At 41.9% G+C, this 24,136-nt stretch overlaps 1 protein-coding gene across 1 annotated transcript in view; it reads right to left on the bottom strand.

The window, feature by feature from the left end:
• The window catches only part of PDGFC (platelet derived growth factor C), a 162,657-nt gene extending 138,976 nt beyond the window's left edge, over positions 1-23,681 (bottom strand). Inside the window, exon 1 of the mRNA XM_037497085.2 lies at positions 22,663-23,681. Coding sequence (XP_037352982.1) covers positions 22,663-22,780 — 118 coding nt within the window. The 5' untranslated portion in view covers positions 22,781-23,681. The remainder of the gene's footprint in view (positions 1-22,662) is intronic.
• Positions 23,682-24,136: the final 455 nt, after the last annotated feature.

The raw sequence follows: 24,136 nt of genomic DNA, 5'->3' as shown, positions 1-24,136 counted from the left end.
GTTAAAAACCCTAAAGAAGACAAATTTATTCTCTGGTATCTTAATATTAAGAAGCTTTTGAAAGATTCACAATTATTTCCTTAAACACACAAACCACTTAAAATGTGTGTACAATATAGAAAATGAGCCATTTAATTTGAATAATGGGGAGAAGTTAAAAAGCATTCATTACCTTCTGCCTATGGGTGTGATCTTGATTAACACAGAAGCTAATGGAGAAAAAATGTAATGCTCACTTGTTTCTCCCTTCAGAGTATTAATATGTTTTGAGTTGGTCATTAAGGAGTAATCACAAGGAGTAATCACACACACACACACACACACACACAGTCCGTTCTGCAATGTTTCTTTATAACAAACCAGCCTCAGGAAATTATTAATGAGGGGTTAGGAGGTTACACAGCAGCTAAGCCCTGAAGAATGTCTGTGCAAAGAGAGAACTACCTATTCAGAAGGGATGAGAATTGTTCAGGGAGGACTGGCAGTTTGAAAAGGAATTCTATCCGAGCCAAAAAATTTTCTATACTGCGTGAAGCCAAAATAAAATGAGTCATAACACTTCACATTTCCTAGCGGTGTATTACTAGAATGAACTCTGGTTTTCTACAGAAATAAGAAATTGGCATAAATGAGGATAGAGAAGGGCCTTTCTCTTGCCACTCCTCCTGCTAAGTTTGAGAAATTTGGAGATGGTATACATTTGGCCCTGACGGAAGTTATTAAAAACTGGGTGACATCTCTGTGACTTTAAGTTTTACCTATAGGGACAGAAGTAAAAACACATAAGCACCGGAAGCAGCTGGAAGATGGCCACACTCTTTCTCATTACAACATCCAGAAGGAGTCCACCCTGCACCTGGTCCTGCGTCTGAGAGGTGGTATGCAGATCTTCATGAAGACCCTGACCGGCAAGACCATCACCCTGGAAGTGGAGCCCAGCGATACCATCGAGAACGTGAAGGCCAAGATCCAGGATAAAGAGGGCATCCCCTCTGACCAGCAGAGGCTCATCCTCACTGGCAAGCAGCTGGAAGATGGCTGCACTCTTTCTGATTATAACATCCAGAAGGAGTCCACCCTGCACCTTGTCTTCCGTCTGAGGGGTGGCTGTTAATTCTTCAATCTTCCATTCAGTGCCTATGATACCATTACTCTGCACTCTAGCACCAGTATCCACCACCATCTAGAATCTTTTTCTAGGCTATGCATGCTATTAGCATACTTCAAATGTTGCAACCAATGGTTATGAAAGGGTCCAAAATATGCCACCCCCAAATATGCCACTTTAGAATGAGGATTATTTTGAACTCAAGGCAAGTGAAAAGCAACAGATGTAGGAAAAGTATCTGCCCTCCCCTTATTTACCTCAAAGCAGAACTTAATTTTCTTTTTGTGAAGGTGAGATAAATTCCCCTCCCCCAGACCAGGATGAGGAGAGCTACCCTTACCTCTGAAGATGGAGAACCTGTACAAGATAAGGATGCATATGCAAAACCTTACTAAAATCCTTCTCTTCTGTTAGTTCCCCCCATAGACACCCTATTCACTTTCCCACAATTTATAGCCCTTTGTTAAAATAGTATATAAGCCCTTCAACTCCAGTCTAATTGCTTCTCTGGGTTTTTCACTCCTTTCTATGAGATTTTCCTGCACATAAAATTAACAAAATTGTGTATGTCTTTTCTCATGTTAATCTAGCCTTGGTCAGTTTAATTTGCACATAGCATTTACAGACCCTAAGAAATACAGGGAATGTTTTTTTCCCCTCTCCTACAGTTCACTAGGCAATTTGAAAAGCAGTACTGATTTGGAAGAAATCCTATTTATACTCACAAGTAAACAGATCTCAAAAATGTTTATAACTGTTGAATTGCTAAATGACTATACACTTGTGAAATGCAAAATTTTAAAAATTGATAAAAAGTGGCCAAAATAAAATTGTCAACTGATATATTGTTATGACAAAATCAGCAGTTCACATGTTTACAATTTTAACAATTCACCTATTACTGCTTCACTTTCCAAGAGATTATCACAATTGATGTAGGCAAATAATTGAAAGAAATGTACACTGTCATCATGTGTCTGTATTTAAATACATTTGCTTGTGTCTATGCCAGCATCAGATTACTTTTTCTTAATTTTGAATTCACTATTAACTATGTAAATTGTGAGTTAGTGAATTGTGGGGTTCTAAGGTGAGCTTCCTTATTAATCTGTTGGTCCCCTTCTTCAAGAATTCCTGGCCTGGCAGAATTAACTAGGATTTTTGAGTGGATTCATGGTCATAGTCATGATACTAATCTATCAGATACAATTCAAATGGTGTATAACAATGAAAAGAAGATAATCCCCACCTCTATCAAAGCCAGCCTTAGTTCCTTAACACACGTAAGAAAAAGATCTTTCTTAATAGCCAAAATCTGAGAACCACACTTGATCTTGTTGGCAAGATTTAAATCCTTGTTTTCTATTACAGTTTCAAAAAAATATTTTTGCCATTCCTAAATCCACAGATGTACTCAGGTCCCTGCTCCATATTTAATCTCCGGACCATTTCTAGCACATATTATTGAGGTGATAAGACTGCCAGAGAAATGTCTAATTTGGTAGGAAAAAAATCCAGCCCCCAGGAATATTCAGCTTCAAACTTCGTCCCAAAAACCAGAAACCAACAATCAGGTCCCCTTACCTTATTTGCATCATAACTTCTTTTATTGTGTACAGTGAAATGAAACAAAGAAAGACATAAGATAGTTTGGCAAATGGATAAATTTGCTAGAACTTCAAACACCAAGTGTTTCAAAAGAACAGAACTTCTTTCCTAGATTTTTTACTAAAAATGATTTTATAAACATCCACTTTGCACTTAAATTCATAAGGTGTTTTCCATACAATGTAAGAGGAGTCATGAAACAGTCAAAATCAAAAGTATTTCAAGTCACAAAATAATGATGGTATTAATCTAACTTACAGGTTAGTTACTATGCCAAGAAATGATATCATAGGAAGTGTAATGCTGATTGACAATTATCACTGACATAGATATTAATATTTATTGCTATGTGTAAACTCAAACAGAAATCTTCAAGAACATTTACATGAAAGTGCATTTTTTAGTGATTCCCTGAAATTATTGACAACACTGAAACTTAATCCATTAATGTTTTAAGGTATGAGCTGTTCCTCAACATGTTCTCTATTGCAGCACAAAGACCTAAATTGCATACAAAATGGGAAAATCAACTTGGCCATTAAACAAGAATATAAATAGCATAGGTCAATTCTTCCCAGAGTTGAAGACATTTCCAGATAAATGATCTATTTACCTAAGACTAAACATTAAATAAATTCAATAAATGTTTACCTAAGACTAAACATTCAATAAATTGATTGACTAATGGACTGCAAAAGCCTTTTAATCCCTAATCAAAGAAATGTCCTTGATATATTTTATTAATCTGCACAAGATTAGTTATCTGTAGTTTTGTTTTCTCAGCACCAAAATAAGACACAAAAAGATCAGTGAAAACTCTGTGATCATTCTCAAATTCTTGGTTTTTATAGAAACAATGGAATGATTAGCCTCAACAAAAATGGTAAAGGAAATACTGTTTTCTGTTTTTTTTTTTTAATGTTCAAAACAGCTATTTATACAGAAAATATGCTGGATTTTCTCTTTTTAAGAAAATACCAAAAGAAATCTAAGTAATAAATAGTTGGAGTACCCCCCAAAAAAAGAACCTAAGCACAATATTTAAGTTACTGAACTCAAAAATAAAATAACTGCTTAAATATCTTGGATCCTATCCCATGGTAAAAGTAGGGCTTAAATAGCCTCGCTTCATTTGCTCACATGGGTGTTACTTTGTAAAAAATTCTCTCATCATACAAATGAGAAAACCTCCCCCCTCAAAAGATTGTCACTTGCAGTCACCAATTGTGAAAAACTTTCACTTGACACTGACTATAATGATCATCTCTGAAAAGGCCAAAGAATCAATCTATTAAATGCTTATTAAAAGACATCTAGTAACTTAGATCTGGTCCAGACTGTTTTCAGGAATACAGAATTTTAGCTAATCAGTGGAATCTGAAGGAATCTGGAAAAAAATTCAGGAGATTCAAAACTATCATTAAGAATACATTAAAAAAAAACTTTTAAAGAATACAGTTACACTCAAATATCTGTTCCTTCAGCAAAGATGATACACTATTTTCCATAAAACTTGTATCTAATAATAACACTGTGGATCTTTGATCTTTGTCACTTCTACTGCTGTACAAATGCACAACAATGTAATTATAATTTAAATTACTGATTTTCTTTATTCTGTAGAAGTAGAAAAGATACATTCCCAAGAGCTTTTAATTTTGTTTTTAAAATTTTACCAAACAGTAATACTATTTAAACTATCACAAAAAGACATAAATATTTCTTCTTACCAAATGTATGTGCCTGTTTTATTCCAAGATGGTGAAATCCAGATTCTCTAAAAGCACAAGTAAGATGTGAAAGATTAAGAGTGCCCCATCTTTCAGGGATCCAAGTGCACTATTAGTAACCAACACATTTAGCTCCTCTCCAGCTCAGAAACTGAGAATACCAGGATGCAACTGCCTGCAGACACTGCATAAGAAGAAACAGCAATCCAATGTTCACCACTGCTCAGTGCCATCCCTTCTAATTCTGGCTGACTTCAAAACCAGCATAAGTGAAGACAATTCACTCTCCCTCATAGAAAGAAATAAAAGGAGTGTGATAATAAATAGTCTGGTCTCTAAGAGTCCTGACCATTTGTATTGCCTTAAATTTACTGAAAAACATAGGCATAAACTAGTGCAGTCTGGGTCCTGGACTTATGTAAATAGCAGAGAGTATGGTTTTAATTTGGTTGTGACACCATAAATATTGGCATACTGAACATGTGCTTACTGCCATGAATTCTGAACTCTCTCTCTCCAGGGTCTGCTTCTGTTTTGTCCACATGCCAGAACTAAGGACTACTTGCCCATAATCTCATATGATCAAAACTGAGAAAATCAACTTTATTTCCAAAGGGGGGTGGGAAATTCTTTCAGTCATTTTTTTAAATAATTACTTTTTCAAGATTTTTGCCTTCCAGAGGATAAATCATAGTTGTCCATCTCAAAACCCCAAAGCAAAAATAAGGAAAGAAAAGGAAACTAAAACTAAGAAAGAATGCTTAAGATGTGTTTTATGCTAACAAGAAAGAACATAAGAGTGAAATAATTCAAAATAAAACCAGCGAAAGCCATTGAAAAGAGACCTTTCCTGGTCCCTTTTATAATAAATCAGCTGTAATAAATGTTATCATAAAGTTCCCTGTTTAAAAATAATTTTCCTGGAAATGATATGTTTCTTTTTCTTCTGAAGGAAATAACATTTTAAGTAGTCATCATTATAATTTTGCTAATAAGGTTCTTTGTACATCTATTTTACTTGATCTAAGCAGAAAGATGAAGAGGCCTTCCAGTATATCCCCTTTTAGTTCCTCAAAATGAAGCCAGAATATAGTTGCATCCTTGGGTTGGGAAATAAGGCACATGACTTCTTCAGAGGCTTCGGTGATGACCTATGAGGCCAGATGCCAACACCACACCAGAACTGGCTGTGTTGGGTCTAAGTGGACTGTTTTCACTTCACTTAAAAGATCTACCATCCAATGGGGCTCTGAGCCAGAGATTACTCAGCATTTCATCCTCTGACACTGGAAAATTATGGGAGATTACATGGTCAGGACTGAACTGGGCTTATGACCCCTGCCTAGATGCCACTACACCACATTCCTCGGGGCTGTGAGGATGGGCCACCTGACTGCTGAAGAAAATATTAAGGATGTTGATCATATCAGGGCCTGAGAACACCCAAGGGGTGTTTGAATTGAATACAAAGAAGAGAACAACTACTCCAAAATGCAGCCCCTCAGCCCCCAGGCCTGAATATAAAGAAACTCCACCCATTCTTGCCAGTCCCACCTTCCCTTTCTTTCCTACACAGTCTTCCCTCATTTGTCACTGGGGACATGGCCTTTTCTGAGCACGGATCTGTCTTACAGAAGTGACACACACCTTAATAAAATACTTCCTTCCTGGAAACAATCTCGGGGTTGAGAGTCTGACTTTCTGAGTGTAAGTGATACCACCCAACTTGGACAGTAATAATAAGACAAATATATCCACCAGACAGCTGATTATTAAGACTTTGTGCTCTCAGGCCTCCCTGGTGGCGCAAGGGGTTGGGATGCAACCTATGAGGCTGTCCTTACCCTCTGTAGCATGAGTTCGATCCCCAGCCGGCCAGGGAGCAACTCACATAGTGCTCTCCTGACTCGCCCGTTGCTCCCCTCAGCAGTGTATTTCAGTCAGTCTGCCTGTTCTGCTCCCTGCTCTGTCTCTGGTAAATCTTCTCACTCCCTCTCTGCCCCCCCACACACAAACACACACGCCTCTGGCCTGTGCCCCAGCTCTTGTAGGAATAAATAAATAAATCTTAAAAAAAAAAAAAAAAGACTTTGCGCTCTCTTACAAATCTATGCTTTCTGCTTTAGAACTCTCTTTCCTATCTAGAGAATTCTCTTTCTCCTTCCAGATCCCATGTAAAGGATGAACTCCTGAAGACCTCTCATGAGCAGAAGCGGCACTTCTTTGGGATTCTCCAGCATTTGGTAGTGTGCAGGCTGTTGTGACTATCAACAGTTCTCAAAGAACTACATTTGGCTTATCTGTTTTCAAGATGTGACATGGTAACTAGAACACAAAACGCACTTGATGTTTACCCCACTGACGTAATGGCTGAAGAGTTGTGAGAGCACTGGGCAAGAAGTCGTGTGTGTGGCAAGCAGAGATCGCTTCATTCAATCTTTTGAATACAAGGAATAAGACGAGATCACACCAGTTCCTGAGAACACCAGGGTAGATCCTTGCAACTCCAAGTTTGATTCTCGAGCCAGCAACACTGGCACTACGTCTTGGATCTTGCTAAAAAGCCCACCCACAGCCTATAAAATCAGAATCAGCATTATGATAAGATCTCCAGGTGATCTGTAAGTACACTGAAGTTTGTGTAGCACTGATCCAAGCTCGACAGGAATGAACAGAACCAGAGTCCTACTCCACGAAGATTGTCTGACATCACCTCCTATATGTGATGGATTAGAAGAAAGAGGCCTGCGATGGAAAGCTTAGATGTATAAGAAATAATAGGACACTTCTGCCACCATCTAGGTAACCAGAGCCTGATTTGGGATGATGACAGTGGGACTGCAGAAATTGCAAATACAAATAAAATTACTTTAGGTAGAAAGAGAAATGTTAAGTCATTGATTTGACAATAATTGTGTAGCTGTTGAATCTACCATCTCATATATTTTAAATTTTTGTGAAGGACTAGCTTTTAAGCAGAACAAAACTATTATTTTAAGTTTGTGTTCTCAAATTTGGTGCTCTAAAAGCAATCCCAACTATGATATATAGGGCATTCTCTACACGAGCATAACTTGATATTAAAATGGAGGTGAGACAGAACAGGATAGGTACCGGGACACCAAAGTACGAGTGTCAAGCAAATGTCCAGAAGCTTCTCAATGAGTGCCAAATCCCTCAGACACCCCAAACACCTATCCCCTGCCCCCACCTCCTCTGCCATAGAGCCTCCCACTCACAAGCAGGCCTGGATCGAGAGTAAGAAATCCAAGGCTGCTACATTTTCAGTTTTGTTTTTCCAAATACCCAGACAGTCATATTTCCAAATCCTGAGTGTTGAAGTGACTCTAGAATGCTATGTCTGAGCTGAAAAGCCATGATCTTGCAGGAATATTCTTCCTAGGAGAGGGAAAGATTTCCCCTGCTCAATAAAATGTAGGAGCAACAAAAATAAAGTTGCATTTTGATCATAACCCAAAGGTCATGATTATTCAACAAAGTACTTAGTTCCATGTACATGTTGCCGATGATTATAGGAAGATAAAGGCTTCCCCGGCCAGCAGCACACGCCAGGCCTACTCTGCAAACCTACACAGAAAACAGCCCTCTTTGGATATTGTAGAGTCTCCAAACCCAGATATATTCTCTTATGAGCAAACCACTTCTATAACTTGAATCCATGCTCAACAAGTTCAAAGCAGCACTTAAAAAAATCACAACACTGTAGCGTGTACAACTGATGGCAGAGCTTCCCCAGCAGAGAAACCAGAGGCCTGCAGTTTTCCCACCTTTGGTGATTTCTGAAGACACACAGACATCAGTGCCAGAAAGGTGAATGTCAAGTGTTCATTTACTTTGAATTTCCAGGGCTCCTTTCTACATTTCTAAAACGTTTAAAATACAGGTTAAAAGTCATTGCTAATTCTGGTTTAGATGTGTCTTTTTAAAATACACTTTTCTACCTGTCACTCCCTCCCCTACTTTGCTTACCAACTCCTCTCTTTCCTCCCTCTTCATATCACAAAACTTTAACAACCCCAACCTTTCCAGATGGGCTGAGCAAGCAAAAACATCCACTTTTGTTACCTTTTTCTCATATTATTTACACTTCTATTTTAAATATTTGGCTAGGCTGAGACATCATTTTGGGGTTCTTCCAGCTCTTCTGCTCGGGAATCTCTGCTCAAATTGCTCTTGCATCTCCCAGCTCACTTCCTCCTAAACCTAATTTTTACTCTTGTACCAGGTACACTGAGCCCTCATTATAACAGTTGGTTATGTTGCCTAACACTCGACAGTGATTTTCACCTGTGTTCCTTTAACCACTGTACCAGAACTTTCCAGACCAGAAGTCTCAACTCTTGTTACATACTTAACCATTTCCTCTCCTCTGGATCTCTCACAAGCCCACCAAACACGTAAACAAAACCTGTCCCTCTCTTTCTTTCTCACCACTCTGTCACTATTTCATTATGTCCCTCCCTTGATCATTAAAACTTTCCCTAAAGTCTAAAAATGGGATGCTTGACTTCTTCACTTTATTATTATCTAATCATTTTTCCTCTCACTCCTATACACGAACCTGAAGGGCTTTTCAATTCTGGTTTTTGTCAATGTTCAAAGCTCATGGGTTATTTAGTCAATGGTCCTTATTTTCTTGAATCGCTGTTAAATTTTATATGGTAGATCAGTTTCTTCAACTTTCATTTCTCTTCTTTTTCACCTTCTCCGACCTGCCTTTGGGGCTGCCACAAGTGCGTTTTCTCTCCTCTCTCTCTTGTTTCTTTTCCTTTTTCTCACTCCTCTTCACAGTTCTAGACCACCAATGTGGGATTTCCTTTGCTTCCAACTTCTTCCTTCACTTTTGAGCCAGCTGAATTGTGTGCCTTCCTGTCATACACCATGAGGAATCAGACTCGATTCACAACTTTGCTGCCTGAATAACTGGGGCAGGAGCGCCCACAACAGGATCCACCATGAAGGCTGAAGGCGCTCTCCCAACGATTCAAATCTAATAATACACCAACACTTCTCCTTTCTGTGCTTATCTCTAAGAACTTGGCCCTTAAATCAGCTTCTGAGGCCTCAGTCAAAACAAACTAAACATCAAACTGCATTGTTTGCCACATTTCCTCACTCTGCCTATTACTCCTCAGGATCCCTTTGCTGCAATCCCCTCTGCCCTACTCTCCACAGTGCACATGCACATGCTGTTCATCTTTAGACCCTATGCTCAAAATATTCCTCTCCCTTGACAACTTTCCTGAGCCTATCCTAATGGCTCTGCCATAAATGATCTCGCCTTTCTTTGAATTCTTGCAACACTCTCTTTTATTTTGCACAGTGGCAGCTGCAAGTCTTAACTCTACTATAAAGTCAGAGGCAGAAACTAAGCCCAATGCAATCGTTTCATGAGACCGCGGAGTTTCAGGTAGGTGGCTACTGGTATCCCTCCATCATCTAAGTTTCCCTCTAAATCGTACACAAATACTCGGACCTCTGTGCTATGTGATAGAAGTAAATGGGTAACTAAGGCAAAGAAGAGGTGAATTGTTTTCAAGATCACAGAGACTCAGATTTAAAGGCAGATCCTGGGCTTTTCATAAACTTAAGGCCATCTAGCTCTAAGTTACTTATTAAAGGAAAAAAAAAAAGAAAATAGCAAGTCACACATTACACAGAATGGGTAACTATAATATCCACCATTGTCCGTTGTTTTTTAGGGCTGTGGAGCCGGAGCAGTTATTTCCGCTGCCAAACTTAGAGCAGTAACACTTGAAAGTTGCCAGTATGGTATGATGCCATCAGTTTTTAAAACTTAGAAAGGCTCATTGATTTTTACTGAGGGTTTCTTACACAATCCACTTCCTTTAAGGCCAAGTGAGCCAACCCTCATTGAGAGAACTTACAGAATGAATAAATGTTATGGTATCAACATAGAAATTATTTTGTTTCCTTTCCTCACTTCAATTTCCAAATTTATTTCTGGCTTCCACAACCACTAGTCATCAACACCAATGCACATTCTTATATTCCCACCCACCTCCCCTTTATTGGATCATTCTGGCAAAGCCCTCATACCAATTTCAGAGGAAGTAAATTAATATCCTGCACTAAAGGGACCCTCTAAAGCGAGACAACTTGGGATAAGACTTTTTACCTACATCTCAAGAAAGACAAATGAATGCCACAGTAGGTTGGTTATAATAGCGGTTTTATTAAAAGACTGGCAGGGTTACAGTAACTGTAAATCACAACTGTTGTTGGATTTCTACTTTACATAGTTGTAGTTATGAGTCTACTCTTGTAAGCCAGAACAATTATTTCACAATTAGTTTAGACATGTCTGAGCCCAGAAGGAAAATTTCAATTTCAATCATCTTATTTTCCTTGAACAGAACCCAGTGCTACCAAAATTCAGGTCAATTCAACTTTCACACATGGGTTTCCAACCATTTTCCAAAGTTGAAGAAACTTGTAAACGCAAATGCTCAAAATTATAAGCATGTTGCACACTGAAGTATAAAATATCTATGCACTAAAGAAAAACATACAAACAAACAAAAAGCTTGAAACTCCATCTTCAAGGTAGCACGTGGTCACAATCCTATAAACATAAGGCACATCCCTGAATTTGGACTGCAAATCTATCACTTAAACATCTAGTAAATGACCCAATTTGTTTACATGGCCCTGTACCTTTTTATGGCCTTTCCATAAAGAAGTTATTACATCCATTCCCTTTATTTTGTTTAAGAGTGTTTGAATGAGCCCCAGAACCACAAGCCAGTTAAACAAGCTCTCCTCAGATGGACGTGGTCTCATATAATTCACCACTACCGGGGAAATATTCAAAACAATGTTTGTAGTTTGGAAACACCACACATTCCCACACACCAAAAGTATTTCCTGTGCTTTATGCAGTTTTAAATGTTCAGCAGATATATTAAATAAGTCCTATTTTTCATTTTTCCAAGTAAAACTGTGGCATTTGCACTTCTTCCAGAAGATTTGCACCTCAGAGTGTTTTGCTATGGTAGGTTGCTCATTCTGAAATGACTGCAAACGAAGATTGCAAGGAAAATGTGAAATCCAGACATCCTAATTGATTTCCTAGGATGTAAATGTTAGTTCTAAAAGGAAACCATTTTAAAGCAGTTAGTTTAATGGGGTGCCCAACTGATGCCTATTAAAAGTTATCGGAACAGATTAAAGATACATTTTCTACCATGAAGAAAAACATTTTTAAAAAATAAGCATACAGTTGTTTAATTCCTAATTATACATTCTCAATCGTGCCTATAAACCTCAAAACTGCTAATATTCTCAAGAAAACAGAGATTAAAACCATTTTTTCAAGGGTTACCATTTATCCATCTGGTATGTAGGCTTTTAACATCTCACAATCGTCTGGTCAGCTTTTGACCAGGGAAACACCTTCTTATTCCAGATTTTTGAGTTTTCTGGAAACAGTGCAACAAAAAGTGAAGATACAGTAGAGCCCATCATAGATACCGATAATATATATAAAAATGCATCTGAAACTATAAAAACACGGGTGTGCTATGAAGTCTAGTCTCTCGTAGATATAATTCACTTTCATGTAAATCTCCAGAATTAGAACGCATTTTTGTTATAAATAAAAGTAAAGTCTATAACAAAATGCATACTTACAGACACATGGTGGTTATTTAATTGGAAGCAGTCCTCAAAACCTTTTATTACCTACAACATCAGCATGTTTCCAGCACAAAAGATCTCTGCCTCCAAGACTTTCCATCTCTGGCTCTGGATGCTTTCATACTAGCCTATCTGACTTGTCCATGTTCCTATAGTGCTCACCTATCTGTCTGTCCTTTGAATGGGTGATCTGCTGGCCCATCACACTCTAGAAAGGAGTCCTAAGTTATTTCCACAGAGCGATTTTCCTTAAGTAATATGCACCCAGGCCTGGAAATCACACCTCAGGTTTACAATCTGATATGTCAGAAATTAACACTTCATATTTCCCTTTTTTCATACTCAGTACAAAATTTCTAGTAAGGAACAGAATATTTCTTTCTTATTTGTGCACATCTTAATCACAAGTTAAGCAAATGTTCCTTTTTAGTCTACTGATTTTAAACATTGCCTACTGCCTTAGGAAAAGAAATTATAATGCTTTAATGACTCCCAATTTGCATATCTAATCACCTCAAATGAAGAATGTGTGTGGCAGTATGGGAAAGGAGGTATGATTTATTCCTCAGTGGAAAAGAGGGCAAAAAAGATAAATAATATGACTCTTTAAAAGACAGATGTCCTTATAAATACCCAGCAAAAATAACTGGCAGCAACATGAGATAAGTACCCCATATAAGTCCAACTTCTGTTGTGAATAGTTTGTGATCTGTGGAGTGACTCAAAAGACAGGTGCAGAGGCCAGCTGGGCAGATTTAAGCACAGAATCCCATCTCCATCCTGCAAATACTGAAAAGCTTAAAATAGTACCCACTCACGAACAAGGCTTTCCTAGAATGCAAATAGCATAGCTTCAAAAAAAAGTATGGCATCTAGAGAACACCTCATTCATTTCAAATCCTTACATACCTCAGACTATTTCTAGCATTGTGTACAAGGGACCAGAGTGAACCTCCCCAGAGAAATGATGCAGTTACTCAATGCAGAGAAACCTCCTCCAAGGCATTCATTTTCCACCAAACGTGAAATCCTTCCCCTTGAAAGTGTTAAGGCTGTTTTCTTTGCTTCTTGCAGCGGAATAGCTTCATTACACTAATTCAGTCTGCTGGAAGCTGCTCCCTTTTATCACCATCTCCTGATCCCTCACCCAGCCTCATTCTGCATGCCATCCATTTTGTGAATGAAGTGTGAAACGAGCTCTTTGTTTACATAAAGAAGGCAATAGCAAGCAGTGTGGACACAGGCTTAGCTTACTTGAGTGCAGCTGAGGCTGTGCAGCTTGCCCTTCTCACCAGCTCAGAACTTCCAAACAGGCCTAATGGCAGGAGGAAATTCCAACAATAAGCAGCTAACTCTACATACCAAAGCAGAACCCTACTACCCCATGGCTGTTTAGAAAAGAAGGGGTTTTGACCAGGTCTGAAACACGAAGAGAACCCTTTCTTGGGCTGCTTATTCACTGCAAACTCGGGGGGGAGCACATGCCACAAGAGCATCAGGGCCTCTGAATACTCACATGCCCAGGACACCTCTCCACACTAGACCCTCCTTGGCTCTCAATGGATATGTTTTGTTGTGCCTCAGTCCTTTGGTGCGGGGCCCTCTGTCTTGAACGCTTGCTTCATTCCCTCTCAGACCCATCCCATATCCCCTCTCACCTCCTCTGTGGGGAATTTTCTCCTTGCCCTTCTTTTCCAGGTAGAATCAACCGTTTAGTCAATCAATAGAGGGTCCTCAATCTACAGAGCACATCTGAAGGGAAGCCCTCTGTGCTCCCTTGGTCCTTCAAGCACAGAACAAACAGAATTTGAAGTAAAAGCAGGACCTGCCATCCTTCCTGGACAGAATTTCTCAAGGACAGCGACTACATCTTATTCTTTGTGGACCCGACACCTAGGGCAGAGCTTAGCCAAGAGCAGATGCTTATAAATATTTGCCAAATAAAAACAATGTTCTAATAAAACATTAGAGGGTTTAACTCATGAAGAGGCACGTGGTTTTAAGTGCTGGCTTGGAGTCAAACCTAGGTCTAAATGCTGACCAGCTTCAGGACCTCAGCTAAGCTACTTAGCCAGTGAAGCCTGGGCCTTTTGCTACTACCTCATGGGGTGGTTATCAAGATAAAATGCACACTGTCTGCAAACACTGAACCCAAGGAGGACACCTAGAAGGCCAGTCACTATTAAGAGCCCCTGGAAGTGTTATAGAGCAACCCCGATATTAAACGGGTTCCTGGCTGTGGGTCCTCACCCGCGCGCTTTAAAGGGACTTATGAATACTCTACTACAGACACACACAAAAGGGTTAATAAAAGGTTTATTTACAAGAGGAAAGGAAATAAGGAAAATGTACAACTCAGGGAGAAAATAGGGAAATAAAGTCTTTAATGCGTCCTACCCGATCCGACGACCTGGAAACCCAAAGTCACTCCCAGAGCTGGCCGGAGGCTCCGCGCTGGCCCAGAGCCCAAAATGGAGAGAGAGACCCCCAAAGCCCACGTGTCTGCCTTTTGTATCCACCTGGCTGCTTAACCCCACCCTCAGGTCCCAGCCACCTTCCCTTTGGTGGTGATGGGATTTGGAGTTCCCAGTGTCTTTGGCTTTGACCTGGGGTGGGGGTGGAGTCCACAAAGCCTGTATGGAATTAGCTTTGGGACCGCCTTTTCCCCCTAACAGAAGCTTTCTCCTCTCAGGTGTAGTCCCCATAAAATTCCCACCACCAAGTCACTCGTGAACTAGCATCATAGTTTGTCATACAAAAATGATTAATGATGTAAAATACATATATAGAAGTTTTAAAAATAAATTTAAAAAGACCCCCAGGAACTCTTTAGACCCAACCAGCTACCCCCAAAGTCTGTCCATCTGGGGGCCCCAACTGGGGTCCTGGTAACCCCTACTGCTTTCTTCTCAGTGTGCACAGAAATCTCTTCCCTCGAGCTCACCATCAATGTGCCTGGCTACTTGGCTTCCTTCAAAGTACCAAATGTTCACTTGCCTCTGGCCCGCCAACCCTCTACAATACACACGCCAATGCTTGGATTGAGAAATGGTTCGATAGGGTAAAGCTATTTACTATTCGACAGGGTAAAGCTCAAGTACCAAAAAATCATTTGAAAATAAAATAGGAATTAAGTCTAATAGCAAGAAATTGAAATGAGTGGAGTCAGCCTGGCCAAGATGGTTTGGTTTAGAAATAGGCAAATATCAAGGAAAGAGGCTGCTCAGGCAAGAGAGTCCTGGAAAGAGCTACTGGAAGATGCCACATGAAGTCTAATGTGCAATCAGATAAAACTGCCTATACTCAATTAGAAGTATATCCTCATGAAGTAAAAGGTATCAAAAAAAAAAATGCTACCACAAAAAAAAAATCACTCTTAATAACTTGACTTCTGAGATAAATGTAATTGGTATAACCCTCTTTCTAATATCGAGCTCTTTTTGTTCTCAGGTTTAGGAAGTTTACAAACAAAAATGTTTTTTAAAATGTTAAACTAATGCAATCAAGTCCACAGCTATGAATTTATTTCCTGATGCTCATGACTTGAAAGAGACACTGGAATTTCTGAGTGGAAGAGCCTATGTAATATACTATAAATAACATTAAAGCTACTCATTAAATCCATTTCAAAAGAATAGCAGATTGTGCTTTCTAGAGCTCACTGAGCGTATTTACTCATTTCTATGACACTTCCACTGCTAAGACATCCCTTTAAATACAATGTTCAAAATAATCATTAGTTTAAAAAAAAAAAAACCTCCCTTGTAGAACCAAGTATTCCAATATCAACTATCCTCCTCATTCTCATTAATAAACCAAAAAATTGAAATAAACAATGTTCATCCATGGACCTGGTATACCAGCTTAAAATTAAATAAAATCCTAACATGTGATAGTAACAATATAAATGGTAGCATTCCAAGTCGTTTGCCAAATTATCAGAGTTCTGTCCCAACGGAACTATAACAGATTATCTGTGGTATTTAATGAATATAATTTTTCTGAGATTGTTTTCCTTAATGTTCTTGTAAACCATGTTTGAGGATCAAGGGAATTTCACTTCCCCTCACAAGCCACAAAGTATGCAATCCCTAAATTTTAAAGAAATGCTTTCATGCAGAGCATAGAAATTTTGAAACTAGAATTCCATTTGCCAAACTGGTTCTCACGTAAGAAAATTACATCACCACGTCTGCAACTGAGTACTGCTATACTCAACACCCGACAGTGACGATGGCAGAGTCACTTCAGTCTTCTCAGCCTCACGTTACATGTCAATGAGGATAAGCTCTTGGGATCCTTCCAGTCCTAGCATTCCACACACTATATTTATTGCTGATGTGTAGCTTGAGTGAGTTACACATGAGCCAAGGGCTAGAGGGGAAAGCATACTGATCTTAAAGGCATGCTGGCCATTCAAATTACACCATCGCTAAGAGTGCCTGACCCGCTTGACGCGAGAACTCTGTTCCAGAATAGAGGAGGGCAGGCAGAGCAATCCATATGTAAGAGTAATTAACATAATGCTGGAAAACCCACCCATGTGCTCAGTACAGCCTCTACAGGTAAACTCTGTGATATTTACCTAGATTATAAAGTAGTTCTCTGATATCCCAGCTCCCAATCACAATCAACAGACAAGTCTGTCTTTTCTTATGAGAAAAGTCAAACAATGTGGCAGATCTATGAACAAAAAGATATCTTTACAGGGGGCTTGCTATTCTTGCCAAGGTTATTCTAATAAAGCACCAAAATCATTCCACAAATACTCATTGGACAACCACTATCTACTATCCTCCCAGTTCTGGTGCTAGAGCGCCTATGGAGATCAAGTCAGACAAGTTCCATGCTCTCAAGGAATTTATATTCTATGGTGGCCGTGATTGGGGTAGCTTCATAATTAACTAACAAAAAGGAGAAACTCAAGAGGGGCAGATGCTGTACAGGTGACTAATTTTTTTTTTTAATATTTATTTATTTATTTATACAAGAACTGGGGTATAGGCCAGATGTGCGGGAGGGTGAGAGGATTCACCAGAGACAGAGTGGGGAACAGAACAGGCAGACTGATGAAATACACTGCTGAGGAGAGCAGCGGGCAAGACAGGAGAGGTCTGCCTGCCATGTGGGTTGCTCCAAGGCCGGCCGGGATCGAACCGGCGCTGCAGAGGCTGCGGACAGCTTCACAGCAATACGCTCAACCACCTGAGCCACCACGGGAGGCCCCAGGTGACTAATTTTGATGTGATTGTGAGGGGTGGCTAGTTCAGACTCTGGTTAGGAAGAAGATGTGGCTGGGAAGGTTAGCCAGGTACTCTAGAAGACAGGAAGGTACGAAAGCTGGTCAGGGTTGCTCAGAGAAGTAGAAACAACCAACTCATGGGTGCAACCCCATGCCATGTGTATCTGTCCCCTTCTCCTGCTCACTTCCCAGGCACCAATCCTTGTAGAGCAGAAGGAAGGAAAAAAGAGCAATAAGAAGCAGACTTGAAAGAGGCCACCCTCTTCCTAACCCCAGGTCCTATAAGCCATGGGGTTGGCCTGAGCTGGCAAGCAGCAGGGAGAAGAGACAGCAGTTTGAACTGCAATATGAACTAGATTGTCCATAGCAAAAAGTGTCAGAGTGTTTAACAATCTGTGACAGGCACACTGGTCAATCAAGAAGGAGGCCCAGAGGTCCTAAGGTGCCAAGCATTAACCCTGTAGCTTCTGTTTCGTTTCCGAGAGAACTAATTTGTCCTGGAGGAATAGTCCAGCTCCTTCCCCAAACACTTGGGATATTCCATATTTTAATAATCAGTATGGTAGTATTGGTGCCTACCAAGTGAAAATCAACCGCTAGAGGTGTCCACATGAGAGGAAAGGGGGAGTCGATTAAAAAATAAATAAATAAAAATAAAAGCCCAGTTAGAGCAGTGGTGGAGAAAAAAATACACAGGACTATTGAATAAATACAATAAAAATTGCATCTCAGCCTACAGAGATGCAATATATATGCCTATATTGTATGCTTTCAATACAAGCATCAGAAACATCAAAATTAGTACATGAAAGGACTTATATTAAGACTTTTCTGGGCCACCCCAGTGGCACAGCAGGTTGAGCGCAGCACTGTGATGCTGTCCACAGCCTCTGCAGCGCAGGTTCGATTCCTGGCCGACCAGGGAGATTTCCACATGGTGCAGCAGACCCCTCCTGTCTCGCCCGCTGCTCCCCTCAGCAGTGCGTTTCGGTCAGTCCGCCTGTTCTGCTGCCCGCTCTGTCTCTGGTGAGTCCTCTCACCCTTTCGCGCTTCTGGTCTGTACCCCAGCTCTTATGTAAAAATAAATAAATCTAAAAAAAAAAAAACCTTCTGCCATTTTTATTGCTACAAAGAGAAACTTGTGGGGGAAAATCCTCTAGCCTTGGAAACATTTCAGAAGGGAGGGGTGTGATGGACATTATGGAAGCCATCACTTAATTATTTTTTACTTAATACATATTACATTATCATTAATGACAGAGAGCACAGTAGCTTTGCCTGAGACAGAAGCCTACAAAATGGCGTCTTTGGGGAAAGTTTAATGTCAGATCCTACTGTCTATTTACAACTATTTAACAAAGGATATACTACTGTAGTTCTGAATCTTCCTACAGACCTTTGCACTTTCTGAACACTTTCAGAAGTGAATGCAAAGCATATGAGGTAACAAGTCAAATATTACAGTAGGTAGGGGAGAAAAAGTTACCCTAAAATAGAACAGGGCCTTTGTGTCACCTTTTGTGAAGAAAGATATTCACCATTACATAACATAATGACACTTTACTTATTCAACTTCCTCAACTGTCTCAAACAGAGCAGAAAGCCAGGAGGAAGTTTAAGAAAAAAGTCTATAAACAACAAAAATGAATGTCCCAAAGGTCACGAACTACAACTTATAGACGAATCCAGAGGAAAGCCCCTTTAGTCCTCAGACAGCCTGTTTATTCTTGAGCACTATTATAAGGATGGTGATGATCTGTTTTTCAATAAACTAATGCTTTGAAGCTGTCACCTAAAAAGCAGTGTGTAGGAGTGTGTGTGTGTGGGGGGGGGGTATAATATAGTTTTGTTACACAAGGCCCATAAGCAGTAAGTGGGAGGAGGAGAATGTTGGCATTTAAAAAAAAAGAGCCAGAAAAGCAATAAACTCAAGAGACATATACTCAGGCATTACTATGGGGACCATTTGTCCGGAAAGTGTATGGCCCCACAGGCCACAGAGTCCTTGAGGAAAAGAGTACATAAGATACATGATGTTCATGAAGATAACCTCAACTAATAGAGACCTATGCCACATGTCCACTGAAAATAAGAACACCATGAAGTAAGTTTCAGGTCTATGGGAAATTTAAAATCACTCACCAATGAGGTGGGGCAGATGAAGTCTCTTCCACCAACTACAGTGAGTGCTGTCTATTTGTCTACAGGCAACTGACAAAGTAAGCTTTGTTTTGTTTTGTTCATTAGTGTATGTGATTCCTGCTACAACCCAGAGGTGCCATCCCAGAATTTAGTTATTCCTAGCTGGCATTCTCCTTAAAAATAAATATACACAGAAAACAATATTTTTGTTCATAGTCATACAGAAAGTAGGGACCAGAAACCCTACATAAGTCAGTTTTCTTATCATTTAGCTCCTTCCTTACATTAAGCTTGGAGACGTCGGTTTATATGTGAGACTTTGGGGTTAAAAGTCGGCTTGAGAATGCATGACACAAAGACAACTTATAATATTGGAGGGTAAAATTATTAACAATAAAGTGGCAGAAACTGCAACACAAAGGTATTAACTTAAATTAATTCAGGTAACAGTAGAGTAAATAAAACTAATCCCTGGAAACTAATTTTGGCTATAGAGCTCAATTCCCATTTATAACACCTCTTAAGACACCAAGTTAATATTGACACGAGCAGACCAGGGGATTTGATTGAATCAACACCACTGGAGACTTTGGAATAGTCTAGGAAAGAGAGTCATTGGGGAGGGGTCCTTGACATCAGAAGTGAGCTCCTATAGTCACAATAGATCAATTTGGATATTGCAGATTTAGCACGTAGAAGACCTTTCATAAAATGATGCAACGATGAGCTAGGTTAATGTCATTTTCTATGTAGCATCCACAGGACAGTGTGTACTTGCAGAATCAATCATCTCAATGCAGACGAACACGACACAAGGGCAATCAAAAATGAATTCTAACTCACAATGAAGGCAAAAAACCACCCCATGAGGTAATGGAAAATTAGAGGGTAAAAAAAAAGTAAAAGGAGAAGCTGTTACAGCAAATGTGCTCACATTCCAGGGGGATCTTCTTCAATGCCTACCTGTTATCCTCAAATCCTGGAGACTTGACGCATAAAAATCAACCTGAGCATGTGCAAGAAAATAGCTCTATATTGCCCCCTAGTGCTGACCAGTCCCACTACTCCACATACTGAAAAACTGCAAGGTGAGTGGTTCTTCTACCTCTAGTTTCTTCCTGCTGCCAACCCTCCCAACAGCTAAACATAGCCCAATCCTCTGCCCACAGATTAGGAAACAACCAGGCTATATTTAACATCATGCATCTTAGGAATGGAAATGGCCCAGCCTCTGATGGCAACAGAATGTGTGTGGCCTGGTTTAATAAACTCACCTCTTCCGAGAGGGTGTGAACCTGCCTGTAAGGTGGCCAATGACCACATGTGAGTGCTGGGGCCCACTGCAAAACGATGGTGGTATATGGATCATAGGAAAGGACAACGAGAGGCACAAGTAGCAAAGGAAATCACAGAGATGACAGATGCCAGGGCAGGCTTGATAAAACAGCAGTAGAGGAAATGATATGGGACAGGAACAATGAAAAATAGACAGAAATCAAGAATATCATGTGTGGTCATTTTGGAGAAGCTTGTCTACTAAGAAGTAGTATTTTGACCTGGGCATTTATTTTATATGAGAAAGAACAAAGGTTGGTCTGATCTGTTTCCTGCCAGGGTACAGCTGGTGCTGTGCCTCCTTTGATCACTTTCCCCCAGCCCTCCACAGCTCCTGTGATTAGAGATAGATCCCTAGGCTGCCCTTTGATCAGCAGCTCAAGCAGCTTGCAGGTGCCATGTGCCATCCTATTAGCAACTTGTAAGAAGCACGCACATGAATTTTGACTGATAAATGTAATACCATCCATTGTGGTACATACAATTCCCCATAACCTCTACAAAAGTCCCAGGAATCCTCATTTTTCCCTACTTTTGTACTTTGGAACTTTCTGTAATGCCTTAAAGGTGAGCACTTTATAGAGAGTTTAAGTTCAAGGTTGAAACTTTGAAACATCCCACTTCATAAAGAATAAGTTGTTATGACCTGAAAATAGAACACACACCATTCTGATTTTCTAGGTAAGTTGCCTGTATTCATTTCGCCTGGCTCATGAAGTGACAGCATTCTTGCATTCTGAATCAATGGCATACAGAGCAGTAAAAACATGTACATTTCTTTTCAAATAACATTAAGATTCACCACTTGTAAACAGAGTATTTAATATTCCGATTTTAGATGGCCTACATTAACGTTGTGGTTTCACGAGCAGTATAAAATTTCTATTTACAAAGTTTTCTCAAAAATGACTTCATAATGGTAGATCAAGAGAAAAAGAGTTTAGAAATTGAATGATGTAAATCATATGGAGTTCAGAGGCTAAGCAAATTACACACCCTGAAGCTGCCCTGGCTTTATGAAAGGAGCCTTTCTCCAGCTTTGTGCAATCCCAGCCCAAGGGAACTTGCATCTGAGAGTTTTCTAAACATTTCAGGTACACTTGAAAGCTGAAAGTAATTCTCATTTCCTATGCAGGATTAAGTCGTTTCCAGCACACACAAAATAGCAGTCATTCACTAACACATATAAAAACACAGCACCAAAAAGGTAAAGGCTTCAGAATACAAAGGCACATTAAAAAAAAAAAAAAAAAAGGCACAAGAAAAATACATTTTTTTTAATTCCCTCTAAAAAAGTCCACACGGTCTCTTGACATCTCGATTTCCTATCTACTTACTGGTTAATTGATGTCTTTCCACCTACAGTGCATCAATTAACGCAGCTGAAACATTTCCTGTAGCACCCCCCTCCTCAATTAAAAAAAAAAACAAAAAACTAAGTCAAGTCAAACATGCCAAGATTCATTCATTTTGAATCCGTTTTTACAGGGAGTTCTCAAACTTAAAAGTCAGGCAGTGAGAGAAGTCCAACAATGTGCGTCTGCACTGACGTTCACAATCGCTCCCAGGATGTCCTTTCTCCAGCAGAGGCTGCAGGGGCACCCACGGTGCCCTCTTGGAGCCCCGAGGCAGCTCCAGAAGTTGCAAACTCCACGTAGCTTCCCCCAAGCCCAGGCCAATGAAGGCAGCGCGCGCCTGCACGGACAGAGCTGGTGGGAGCCCTGCAGGCTGGTGGACATCGCGCAGCAGCTCACAATGCCAACGTTAGACACGCAGCGAGCCACAAGAAGGGGGCAGGAGGGGGTGGGCAGACTCACCGTTCTGTTCCTTGGTGCTGGAGAGCTGGAATTTACTACTCAGGTTGGACTCAGCCTGAGTCCCGTGTCTCTGGCCGGCCAGGGCAGATGTCAGCAGGAGAAGCCCGAAGAGGAGCATTTGGCTGACGGGGTCGAGAGCTCACTCGCGGCGGGCACTTTGGAAGCAGCGACTCCCGAGTCTCTTTCACCGCCGCCAGGGGAAGGCTGCGCTGGGGTGGAAGCGTCGAGCCTGCTCTGGCAGCAGAGAATCGCAGGGTAGTTTCCACATAATCCCATCCAAAACTTTTTCCTAGAGCCCTCTTCTGTGTCTCCAGTTTTTGAAAAGGATCAAAGCAAAACCTGGACCTGAACCAGTTTCCCAAGGTTTAAACAAATCCTGAGCTGTGCCGAAGTGGTGGGGGTGGGGGTGAAGGCGAGGGAGGAAGGGGGGGGTGGGGACGCGGGGCGGCCGGGGGAGCGGCGAGAAGTCACCAGCAAGTTGCTGGGAGCACCTGTCAGTTTGGGGGACAGGACCGAGGCGGGAACTCCAGGGTCGCGCGAAGCCGGCCTCGCAGCCAAGTTGGCGGCCCAGCAGTTTCGGATCAATAACAAAGCTGCCAATAGATGCGCCCCTGCGGGCGCCCCTAGCCCCCGCCCCACCCCACCCCCACCCCACCCCTACCCCCAAGGGGGGAGGGGGAAGAAACAGCCGCGGGGCGCCGCGGCGGGTCCGGGGCGGCGGAGCCGGGGCAGGGCCGGGGGCTCCGAGGCGAGGCCGTCCCGGGCGCGGGCGCAGGGAGGCCGCGGGGCTCCGGCTCCCCAGCCCCGCGCGCGCTGTGCGCGGGGTCCCGTCTGGCGCCGCGCGGGTCCCGGCACCTGGCTGGAGTTTTCCGCGTTCAAAGTTCACCTGGTTCGGGGGCGCCCCCGGCTCCTCCAAGCCGGGGGGGACTCGGCAGCTCGGCAGTTCCCGTCCCCTCCCCCCACGCCCGGGGCTCGGCGCAAACCTCGGGGCGAGGCGAGGCGTCTCCGCACCGGGTGGAGCGAGGAGGCCGGGCGGCCGGGAGGCTCAGCCTTGTCCCCTCCCCTTCTGTACCTTCCCCCCGCCGGGCGGCCGTCGGGAGGAGGGGGCCGTGGGCCGGGCCCGGGCGGGTGCGCGCCCGGAGGGCCGGGGAGGCTGAGCCGAGCTCCCGCGGCGGCCGAGCGGGCGGGCGGGGGTCGGCGCCGCCGGAGGGGCAGCCCCGGGCAGCGGCCGCCGGCTCGGGGTGGGGCGGCCAACTGGCCGCCCAACAGGTGCTGGCACAGACGGGGGGTGCCGCGGGGCTCGCCAGGGACCGGACCCAAGTGGCCCAGACGGGGAGCGCAGCCAGAAGGGCCCCTGGTTTCCTTCCTCCTGGACGCCCCTAAGCCCAGAGAGCCAGATGGGTGGCGAGGGGTGCGGCAAAGGCAAAAAGAAGTGGGACCAACCTCCCGCAGCTTTCCCTTTCCGCACCCCAGG

The sequence above is a fragment of the Talpa occidentalis genome, unplaced genomic scaffold, assembly GCF_014898055.3.
Source record: "Talpa occidentalis isolate TD23 unplaced genomic scaffold, MPIMG_talOcc4v2.1 talOcc4.8, whole genome shotgun sequence".
NCBI lineage: Eukaryota > Metazoa > Chordata > Mammalia > Eulipotyphla > Talpidae > Talpa > Talpa occidentalis.
Note: the sequence above shows the minus strand (reverse complement) of the source record. Positions and strands in the feature narration are given on the sequence as shown.